Genomic DNA, 12,041 nt, shown 5'->3' with positions numbered 1-12,041 from the left:
TCAAGTGACTTGGCCTCCACAGCCTTCTGCGGCAATGAGTCCCACAGATTACCACCTTCTGGCTGAAGAAATTCTTCCTCATCTCAGTTTTAAAGGCTCGTCTCTTCAACCTGAGGCAGCGCCTTCGGGTTCTAGTTTCTCCGAATAGTGGAAACATCCTCTCCATGTCCACTTTATCTAGGTCTCTCAGTATTCTGTAAATTTCAATGAGATCCCCTCACTAAACTCCATCGAGTACAGACCCAGAGTCCTCATATGACAAGTCCTTCATTCTGGGGATCATTCTTGTGAACCTCCTCTGGATCCTCTCCATGGCCAGCACATCCTTCCTGAGATACTAGGCCCAAGGTACTTCACAGGAGTAACCGTCAATCAATATCGCACTAAGACAAAGCCAAAAGGATTATCAATGTATGTCCTTTCAGAAGTTGCTTAACAAGTCATCAACAATGAGTATGAGTATCAACTTTCATGAATATATGATGTATTCTGTTACATGAAGGGCAACTGAATTTTCCTTGCCAAGATAATATGGTGGTGGGGGGCGGGGGGCATGTTGCGGACGCACGTCCAACTCTTCAACTGAGATCTCGGATTAGCACTTAGGAGCAGGAACCCGGGCTGCTTTTCCTCTTCCTGTCCCACAGCCAACTATTGCACATCCATTGTCAATTGGGGCTGAATTGTTACAGTAAGTTAGCATACCGTTTACAAAAATGTACATTTGTACCAGTTTTTCATTAATGAGGAAAATATAAAAACAAATTTCCTCAAGCAAGCCTTTCTTTTTTTTTTTTGATAGTGTCTTTACTATCAGAATCAACTTATGATTTAATAGAAGTTCTGTTTAGGATGCAACCTGATGTCAAATACAGTGATTCAGGTTATTTTTTTTTGCTATTAGGGGATTCATTTTAATCAGGAACTGATAACTGACTCAGTCTTCGTTTTTAAAAGTGTCACTTTCATCATTGATTTTTCCCGTGAGATTTTTTTTTTTGTGTCAAAGTGTTTTGGGGATTTTCCCCTCCCGTTCCTCCCAATGTCTGGGATGAGATTTCTACAGGGCTCAGCAGCCAAGTAATCCTTCTGCAGCTGTGAATTTTGACATGGTCGATGTGTAATCACCTGTACTGGTCAGAGAGGAATTTTCCTGAGTTCTTTTTCTCTACTGGCCCTTTTGGGTGGTGGTGGTGGTGGTGGCGGGTGGGCGGGGGGGGGGGGGGGGGGGGGGGGGGGGAGAGAGAGAGAGAGAGAGAGAGAGAGAGAGAGAGTGTTGTCTCTTATCTTGTGAGGTGGTAGAACAGGTATAATGTTGATGGTTCCGTCATCGAGTGTGGGGCAAGATCCCAAAGTCTGCCAATCCTTTTTCTGTATTCTGTATATTGAGCATTAGCCCCCTTGCATTATACCATCAGAGCCAAGGTCAACTCCCATCTTCAGCAAGAATGAAAGCACATTTTGGTGCAAGAGGTTCTGATCAATAGTGCCCTCTCCCTCAGTTCCAGGGCACAAATGCAAATTGTAGGACCCCAACTGCTAACCTGTTGGAATCCCTTGACTCAGCATCAAGTTAATTTGAACCTCGGGCTTTCAGCCATTTTGCAGTGGTCTATGGTATTTCCCCTCTCTGATCGACTTGCTATTCTTCCCCTCCCTTTCTCCCCATCTTGCTGCTGTGCCTGAGTTTAACGGGTGTTCAGTCATTCCATTTTGTTCTTTGCAACACAGAGAAGCTGCAGGAAAGAGACCAACAGATTCTTTCACTCTTGGAAGAGAAGCTGAGACTGTACAAGGAAATTGCGGAGACCAGCGGGCACGAAGAAGCCTCTCGGAGTCTGGTTGCCAGGTCCTTCTTCAGAGCCAATTCAGAGGATGCCCCAAAGGGAGAGTCGCTGCTCAAAGACGCAATGAAAGAAGGTCAGTTTAAAACAAAACTGCGGTCAAACTGTGATCGGTCATGTATTCCTGGAGCTGGAAATGCAGCATTTTATTCAGTTTGAACAAAAAGGTCAAATGCTGGATCAGATCACCCGTTGGCATGTTGGGGCAGCAAATCAAGGGAAGATTTTATAAAGAACTTGAGTTAAATTCATATTTGGAAAGTGGATAGAGGACTGAAATTGCAGTCAAGAAGCCAGTGAGTGGCCTGCATGTGTAGACTAAATACGGCAATGGTCTTCTGTTCAAAACATTACCGGGTAGTTAACCACCACTAACCGGTCTATAGACAGAGTTGGCAGCATGCAAGATAGAAATGGCAGAGCACCAGGTAAATTTAAAGGACTTTCAATGAATCATTATTGACCCAGTCCTGGAAGCTGGCAATTCCCAATCCCATGAGAAAAATCTTATTTTTCTCTGACTTTGTTTTTGCACCTCTGACTCATGCCAAGCCATTCTGTTTACTAACCAACTTCGAAGTGATCTTAAACCAACAAACAGTTACAAGTTATGACTTTAAATGGTGCTGTGCGGCCTGTCAAGACCAAATGAGTGGAACCTCGCTTCCAAATGAGAATAAGCAACTGAAAATTTCCTTTACGTTGAGATTTATTTTTCCTGAGTGGGATGTGGGTTTTGCTGGCAAGGCCAGCATTTGTTATTCATCCTTTGATGCCCTTGGGAAGATGGTGGCCCACCCTGTTGAACCACGGCAGACAACATTGTGAAGGTAGGAGGAAGGCAAGATCCCAAGTGGAGGAAACTAACAATGTTAAAATGGTATACGAGTTGGGGTTTTATGACGCAGTTTCCCTGAATCCCATTATGTGACAATGTTAGGGCAAGGCTTTGTTCACCTTGTAAACCCGCACTCTGTAAACTCAGTGGTGAGTTGCAATGCTCTGGTTACTGCTTAGGAGCACAGAATAATACTGTGCAAAAGATGCCCTTCAGAGTCTGCACTGACACATGAAAAATACCTGACCTGCCCACCTAATCCCATTTGCCAGCACTCGCCCCATAGTCTTGAATGGTATGACATGGCAAGTGCTCATCCAGGTACTTTTTAAAGGATGTGAGGCAACCTGCCTCTACCACCCTCCCAGGCAGTGTATTCCAGACCGTCACCACCCTCTGGGTAAAATAGTTTTTCCTCAAATCCCTCCTAAACCTCCTGCCCCTCACTTTGAACTTGCGTCCCCTCGTAACTCACCCTTCACCTAAGGGGAACAGCTGCTCCCTATCCACCCTGTCCATGCCCCTCATAATCTTGTACACCTCGATCAGGTCGCCCCTCAGTCTTCTCTACTCTAGCGAAAACAACCCAAGCCTATCCAAACTCTCTTCATAGCTTCCATCCCAGGCAACGCCCTGGTGAATCGCCTCTGCACCCCCTCCAGTGTAATCACATCCTATGGCAGCTAGAATTGCGCACACAAATCCAGCTGTGGCTTCACCAAAGTTCTATACACCGGGGGAGGCGGTGGCACAATGGTTTTGACATTGGCCTAATAATCCAGGGACACAGAACAAGATCTGGGGACCTGGGTTCAAATCCCACCAGGGCAGATGGTGAAATTTGAATTCAATATGGATCTGGAATTAAAAGTCTCATTTGATTTATTGTCACAAGTACCAAAGTACAGTGAAAAGTATTTTTGGGGCAGCACAGTAGCATTGCGGATAGCACAATTGCTTCACAGCTCCAGGGTCCCAGGTTCGATTCCGGCTTGGGTCACTTGTCTGTGCGGAGTCTGCACATCCTCCCCGTGTCTGCGTGGGTTTCCTCCGGGTGCTCCGGTTTCCTCCCACAGTCCAAAGATGTGCAGGTTAGGTGGCTTGGCCATGATAAATTACCCTTCGTGTCCAAAATTGCCCTTAGTGTTGGGTGGGGTTACTGGGTTATGGGGATAGGGTGGAGGTGTTGACCTTGGGTAGGGTGCTCTTTCCAAGAGCCGGTGCAGACTCGATGGGCCGAAGGCCTCCTTCTGCACTGTAAATTCTATGATAATCTATGATAATCCTGCATGACCTCCCTGCTTTGTAATCTATGTCACCCTATTAATCTGCCCTTCTGCCTTCAGAGATCTGAGTGGGCAGCACGGTAGCATTGTGGATGGCACAATTGCTTCACAGCTCCAGGGTCCCAGGTTCGATTCCGGCTTGGGTCACTGTCTGTGCGGAGTCTGCACATCCTCCCCGTGTGTGCGTGGGTTTCCTCCGGGTGCTCCGGCTTCCTCCCACAGCCCAAAGATTTGCAGGTTAGGTGGATTGGCCATGATAAATTGCCCTTAGTGTCCAAAATTGCTCTTAGTGTTGGGTGGGGTTACTGGGTTATTGGGATAGGGTGGAGGTGTTGACCTTGAGTAGGGTGCTCTTTCCAAGAGCCGGTGCAGACTCGATGGGCCGAATGGCCTCCTTCTGCACTGTAAATTCTCTGATCTAAGTTACCCTGTAGCCCATGTGCATTTGTCTTCTTTATAAGTCTCCCATGTGGGATCTTGTCAAAGGCTTTGCTAAAATCCATGTAAACTACATCAAGTGCACTGCCGTCATCTACACACCCGGTCACATGCTCAAATAATTTCAACAGATTTGTTAGGCTTGACCTCCCTCTGACAAAGCCATGCTGACTATCCATGGTCAACCCATGCCTCTCCAAGTGGAGATAGATTCTCTCCTTCAGAATCTTCTCCAGTAGTTTCCCAACCACTGACGTGAGACTCGCAAGTCTGTAGTCGCCTGGCTTATCTCTACAACTTTTCTTAAATAGTGGGACCACATTAGCTGTTCACCAGTCCTCTGGTACCTCCCCTGACCCAGAGAGAAATTAAAAATTTGGGTCAGAACCCCTGCAATCTCCTCCCTCGCTTCCCACAACATCCTGGGACACATTTCATCCAGACCTGGGTATTTGCCCACTTTTAAGCTTGCCAACACCTCCAATACCTTGTCATTCCCTTTGGCAATTTGGTCAAGAACCTCAGTCTTTCTCCCGAGTTCTATATCTACCTCCTCATTCACTTGGGTAAAGTATTCGTTCAACACCCTACCAATGTCCTCTGGCTCCACCCACAGATTTCCTGTGGGTCCCTAATGTACCCTACTGTTTCCCTGGTTACCCTCTTCCCATTGATAATATCTTGGGATTTTCCCTACTTTTACCAGCCACAGCTTTCTTAAGCTTGATCCTGAACTTTCTGTGCCCCACTAATGCCTCCGTTAATTTGCTTCCCCTGTATCTGCTCCAATGGCTCAGAGGATCAATAAACTACCCAGTGAGCTAGGCAGATCACTGAGGCCCCAGGTTCAATCCTTGGCCTGTGCTCATTGTGGGATAAAAGCTGGGGCAGTCTCGTGGACTTCGGTGCCCCTGCACGTGTGGGAGTTGGTGCTGGCAGGGAGAGTCCTGCTGTCCTGCAGTCGGAATTTTCCAGCCGTTTGCGCCGGCGGGATTTTCCAGTCCCGCCGATGTCACACTCCCGCCACGGCTTTCATGGCAGGGAGGGATGCATTCAACGGGAAACTCTGTTAACAACAGCGGGAACAGAAGATTGTGCCACCAGCCAATGGCGGACGGCCACCCCTGCCATTAAACATGCGCTGGGTTGCCTGAAAAACCACACCCTATGTTCCTGATCCCTAATTGGATAACCCTGCTGGAAAGTGCATGTGTCGCGGTTAAAACACAAAACAGGTTAATACTTGGGAAAGGTGTCTGCAGAATAGTAGTACAGCAAGAATGGTCATTCTTTCACTGTCACTGGGTTGAAATCCTGAAACTCCGAACCTGTCAGCACCCACACCACACGGATTGTAATGGCTCAAGAAGGGAGCTCAACACTTGTGTTCCTCGTTTTAGTTCTTTCAGGATGGTGAAGTTTGTAGTGTTAACAAAGAACAGCAAGGTGCGTTTAACAAACAAAGCTAATTTATTACACTACACTGAATTAGATATGAACATTTTACTAAGGAATTAGTTAAGTAAAGATTACACTAACCTACACTATTAACTATACTATTAGTTCAACTATCTCACAACTACTCTGTCTTGCTCTCTTCCACTCTCTCCATCTATCTCCCAGAAGTCAAGGAGGCATGTGATATTTATGTGGTTGCTCTATAGCACCATCTAGTGACTGGAGTAATAACATTACATTAACCCTTTATGTGCTTTACAATATCCACATATTGTGACAAACGCCGCCACCTCGAGGACAACCAGGGATGGGCAATAGATGCTGCTCTGGCTGATAAAGCCCATGTTCGAAGAATAAATTAGACAAAAGTCTGTGTCTTCGGTGGAAGACAGGAAAGAAAAACTGATTAGCTCATTCATTAGCTCATTCATTTTTCAGACAGGCAGCAGCCGGCCTAAGGAGATAGGAGATCAACAGCACTCTGCTTTCATCTTACTGCCTTTTTAAAACTATTATCTGACCCGAAAGTGTGGTCACTTTTGTGGCAACAAACTGCCGGCCATATCCTGGAAACAGCAGGCAGGAGATTTGCTTCAGTTGAAATCAATCGAATCACAAAGCACAATCTGAAGGCATGCAAATGAATTGCGAAGATGCAGACAGACGAGAATGGTTCATGTCCAAACATTTTACACGTCCATGTGCGATATTGATGTCTGTTTCTCTGGTTCATTGTGAATTCTTTCTGCTCATCTGAGTGAGGGATAGGAACACTTTGTAGTTTCAGCTTTCAGCCTGCGTGTTTCACACAGTAATTCGGGTTGAGAAAGACCATTCCACCCACCTTGGTTTCATCCATCCAGAAGATCCTGGGCTGGATTCTCCGCCCCGCCGCATTTCTGCCCCGACCCGCCAGCAGGATCCTCCATTATGCCGGCCGGTCAATGGGGTTTCCCATTGTGGGGCAGCCCCGGAGAATCCCACCGCTTAATTTCCACTCCTCCCATTTCCACGTCCGATTATTTGTTAAGCGATTCCAGGGTTTCCACCCGCAATCCGCCTCCACCAAAACTATCAAAGGGTCCATTCCTAGTGGTGATCATTGTTCCTATAAAGAATATCATTGGGCGGCACGGTGGTTAGCACTGCTGCCTCAAGGCACTGAAGACCCGGGTTTGATCCCAGCCCCAGGTCACTGTCCGTGTGGCATTTGCACATTCGCCCCATGTCCGCGTGGGTCTCGTGCCCCACAACTCAAATCTGTGCAGGGTAGGTGGATCAGCCATGCAAAATTGCCCCTTAATTGGAAAAAATTGAGTTTTTTTTTAAAAATAAAAAGTAAAGGTTAAAAAGAATATCCTTGCACTAGTTCTATGTTTCCCTTTTATCAATGTGAACGCCGTGTCCCTTTTCCTACACTTGTATTTTAGACTGATGTGCTCTATTACTTGTTTGCTACCTTCTGTGCCTCTATAAGATCACATCTCTTATCTCCTTTCAAACCTACGTTTCTTTGCTGTTTGCCCATAACTCAAATCTTTGACATTAGGAATCCGATCTTGCACGGGTTAGATGTCAAGTTAAGCAGCCTCTCTGTGTTGCCACATCAAGTATCCTCGGGTCTGGTGGCACAGGTTAGATGCAAAATAATAGATCCTTCCACAAAACCTGCCTCAAGCACAGGTGAGCAATGCCGCATAGCAGCTGTTAAAGAACATAGAACGATACAGCGCAGTACAGGCCCTTCGGCCCACGATGTTGCACCGAAACAAAAGCCATCTAACCTACACTATGCCATTATCATCCATATGCTTATCCAATAAACTTTTAAATGCCCTCAATGTTGGAGAGTTCACTACTGTTGCCGGTAGGGCATTCCACGGCCTCACCACTCTTTGCGTAAAGAACCTACCTCTGACCTCTGTCCTATATCTATTACCCCTCAGTTTAAGGCTATGTCCCCTCGTGCTAGCCATTTCCATCCGCGGGAGAAGGCTCTCACTGTCCACCCTATCTAACCCTCTGATCATTTTGTATGCCTCTATTAAGTCTCCTCTTAACCTTCTTCTCTCCAACGAAAACAACCTCAAGTCCATCAGCCTTTCCTCATAAGATTTTCCCTCCATACTAGGCAACATCCTGGTAAATCTCCTCTGCACCCGCTCCAAAGCCTCCACGTCCTTCCTATAATGCGGTGACCAGAACTGTACGCAATACTCCAAATGCGGCCTTACCAGAGTTCTGTACAGCTGCAACATGACCGCCTGACTCCGGAACTCAATCCCTCTATCAATAAAGGCCAACACTCCATAGGCCTTCTTCACAACCCTATCAACCTGGGTGGCAACTTTCAGGGATCTTTGTACATGGACACCTAGATCCCTCTGCTCATCCACGCTTCCAAGAACTTGCCTCTGCTCATCCACACTTCCAAGAACTTGTAAAGTTTGCCGCCCTGCCGCCACTTGCAGCGAGATTGCAAATTTAATGGTGCCACAAAGGTTGTTTTTTTTTTTACATTGGCCCTTGTCTGCTGGGTGGTGCATTGATTCAGCCCAAACTCATTTTACGCTGGAGCCCTTGCAGACACTGGAACCATTCACCAATCCTGTCTGAATTGGATTTGAACCCAGGTCGCAAAGTACGGTAGCATTGTGGATAGCACAATTGCTTCACAGCTCCAGGGTCCCAGGTTCGATTCCGGCTTGGGTCACTGTCTGTGCGGAGTCTGCACATCCTCCCCGTGTGTGCGTGGGTTTCCTCCGGGTGCTCCGGTTTCCTCCCACAGTCCGAAGATGTGCAGGTTAGGTGGATTGGCCATGATAAATTGCCCTTAGTGTCCAAAATTGCCCTTAGTGTTGGGTGGGGTTACTGGGTTGTGGGGATAGGGTGGAGGTGTGGACCTTGGGTAGGGTGCTCTTTCCAAGAGCCGGTGCAGATGCAATGGGCCGAATGGCCTCCTACTGCATTGTAAATTCTATGTAAAGAATTCTATGTAAAGTGAAAGATCAATGCCTAACCCAAGACACTAGGAAGTGCATGTCCTTTGAATAGTCCTTCCGGGCCGTGACTTAAGGTCAGGTGGAGAAATTATCATTTGAAACAATTCTTTATGTTCGATGGTCAATGGTGCTGATAGTGTGTCTGTGTTCTCGCATTGTACATACATGGATTGTAAGGGACAGCACGGTGGTGCAGTGGTTAGCACTGCTGCTTCACGGCGCTGAGGACCCATGTTCGATCCCGGCCCCGGGTCACTGTCCGTGTAGCGTTTGCACATTCTCAGTTAGTACCACTTTTGAGACACAAGATTCCAGATTCGATTCCCACTCCAAGACTGGAGTGCAACAATGCAGTACTGAGGGCGTGCCGCAGTGTTGGAGGCACGGTGATTTGGATGATCCTGCCCGTCTGCCTGCTCGGGTGGGTGTAAGAGCTCCTATGGCACTATTTCGAAGAAGGGCAGTGGTGTTATCCCTGGTGTCCTGGCCAATATTTGTCCCTCAATCAACATCGCAGAAAACAGATTATCAGCTCATTACCACATTGCTGTTTGTGGGAGCTTGCTGTGCACAAATTAGATGTCCGGTGTCTGTGAAAACTGTTTTCTAAATGCAAATCTTACTTTCTGGGAGTTGGAGCAGTTTCAGGGTGGAAAACGGTCAACAAATATTTTGTGGGCTGCACTCCGAATCCATGGCCGCAGATTGCCCGCCAGTGTCATGTTATAATATGCAAGAAATTGTAACAAAATCTTAGAAGTGGGATAATTGTGAGGTTTTTTGGCGTATCCAACATCCAGTAGGTATGTCTGTTTGGCAGCACTGTCATTTTCTTGTGTTCCTTCTCTCTTAATTTGTTCTAAATTTCTTGCGAGTGTTGACTGAATGCTCTCTTTATCCAGTCGAGACTCTGCAGAACGCCCTGTCTTCGAGCTTTGGAGGCGCTATCGGACAGCAGACAGCCGGCATGTCGGAGCAGGAAGGAATCACGGGGCACATCTCCTTACCCAGGAGGGCCGAGACTTTTGGCGGCTTCGACAGCCATCAGATGAGCGCCACGAAAAGTAAGTGTGTTTTAGATGAAATGAATGAATGAAAATCGCTTATTGTCACAAGTGGGCTTCAAATGAAGTTACTGTGAAAAGCCCCTAGTCGCCACATTCCGGCGCCTTTTTGGGGAGGCCGGGACGGGAATTGAACCGCGCTGCTGGCCTGCCTTGGTCTGCTTTCAAAGCCAGCAGCTTAGCCCTGTGCTAAACAGCCCCTAGGGTCTGTTCAAGGGCCTTGTTCCTTTTCAAAGCGGGTCTTGAATCTACCAGCAAGAGACAGTAAAGTGAAATGGCAATCTTGCTCTCAGACCCTTGCAATGCGCCAACTGAGCTTGTCTTGACCAGGCCAGTGGTTGGTACTGCTCCAACGGTGCCTTGCATAGGGAACAAGAGAACACAACAGTCCTGGTTCCTGGTCATCATTAAATGACCCCTGCTAGAATATGTACTTGTGTGAATAACGGGTGAGAACTTGATCAGGCTTGGCTCTGACCTCTTTCATAATTGGATTGCTTGTTGATTCTCAGTGCCTGGACCTTGACTCTCACAATAGGAATGACAACTGGGGCAGAAATGAAGAGAGGAAAGAAAGAGTGTTCCATTCGAGGTAGCCAGGCGGTGCAGGTTAAAATTGGAGCCCAATCCTTTCACACACCTTCAAATCTTTATTTACAGAGACGCACGTTACAAGCACATACCTCCAAACCCAACCGCCACAGTTTCAGCCGGCTGCACAGTGAACCTCCAGTTCATGGCCACCACCTGAATACAATTAAACACTCGGTTACTGTCCGTTTAACAAGAATGTCAGAGCCATGGTGTAGAACTGTGCCGGGCACAAGTTAACTCCTTCACTTAGGAAAATCAGATGGGAGTAAAGTGGTCATGATGTGTGCTGGGATTCACAAAACCCACAACTCAGATGTGGGGTGCTCCCCTCTCGGAGTTTGGTTTTGAGATGTTCCCCTCGGGCTGCTGCACCTCGTCCCCTGTTTTTTTCTGACTTCGTGATTTTAAAAAAATATATATTAACATGTCTTATTTTGTTAACAATGTGGCCTAGGGCAGCACGGTGGCGCAGTGGTTAGTGCTGCTGCCTCACGGCGCCGAGGTCCCAGGTTCGATCCCGGCTCTGGGTCACTGTCCGTGTGGAGTTTGCACATTCTCCCAGTGTCTGCGTGGGTTTCGCCCCACAACCCAAAGATGTGCAGGGTAGGTGGATTGGCCAAGCTAAATTGCCCCTTAATTGGAAAAAATGAATTGGGTACTCTAAATTTATATTTTAAAAAAAACTCTGGATGCATAACATTCAGACCCCGAGGAGAATGTGGCCTTCCATTTATTAGAATGAATTGCTTTGCACGATTAGAGAAAGCCAGCCACAAATCTTACATGAATCCTCGTTCACCGCTTAAATTCCTTCACCTCGCCTTCCTCTATCATCACAAGCCTTCCAGCTGCACCCTGCACACATCTGCCTGCGGCGCGCCTCACTCCACCATCGGCAGAAACATCCTGCACTCTGCAATTCTCTTGGCAAACTTTTGTTCGCTCTCTGCCCGCTTCAAAGGGCTTCCCAAAATTTGCCTTTTTGCGCCTTTGGTTGCTTGCCTAAGGGGGAAGATGGATAGCTAGCGACACAAGAGAAAGAAGTAGCAGGTTATGCCTTTGGGGTGTGGTGGACATACGCTGCTGTAGGCCCGATGGTCAGTTCTGGGCTAAAAAGTGTATGTCATTCCAGTAGCTTGCTCAACATCTTCCTCTGTGAAGCACTTTAACAAAGTTTTGTCTGTGAGCAAGTTCTTGGAGCTAAACTGTGGCATCTTTACTTCTAGACGGAGAGAAGGACGAAGTGGAAGATGGGCAAGACCTTCGCAGAACTGAGTCAGACAGCGTTTTAAAGAAGGTAAATGACCCTCACTCAGACATCATGCAGACCAGACGTCCTTTACATTTTGTGCTGCACCTTCAGCGGTACATTTAAAGATGTATTGTTCAGCTGGTCATGCCAACATTCCCCCCTTGGCCAGGCCAGCCAACAAAAGGAACACCCACCCTGGAGGTTCATTAACATTGGGCGAGATTCTCTGGCGTCCCGCCTGGTGTTTCCCGGCGGGGGGCGGGGG

At 47.3% G+C, this 12,041-nt stretch overlaps 1 protein-coding gene across 1 annotated transcript in view; it reads left to right on the top strand.

Moving 5' to 3' along the window:
* Window positions 1-12,041, top strand: part of LOC140387413 (A-kinase anchor protein 13-like) — a 478,070-nt gene that overhangs the window by 445,009 nt on the left and 21,020 nt on the right. Inside the window, 3 exon segments of the mRNA XM_072470498.1 lie at window positions 1,732-1,920; window positions 9,769-9,930; window positions 11,751-11,821. Of these exon segments, the coding sequence (XP_072326599.1) occupies window positions 1,732-1,920; window positions 9,769-9,930; window positions 11,751-11,821 (422 nt within the window).

Source organism: Scyliorhinus torazame, chromosome 12 (assembly GCF_047496885.1).
Source record: "Scyliorhinus torazame isolate Kashiwa2021f chromosome 12, sScyTor2.1, whole genome shotgun sequence".
Taxonomy (NCBI): domain Eukaryota; kingdom Metazoa; phylum Chordata; class Chondrichthyes; order Carcharhiniformes; family Scyliorhinidae; genus Scyliorhinus; species Scyliorhinus torazame.
The sequence above is the reverse complement of the archived record's forward strand: the minus strand, read 5'-3'. Positions and strand labels throughout refer to the sequence as shown.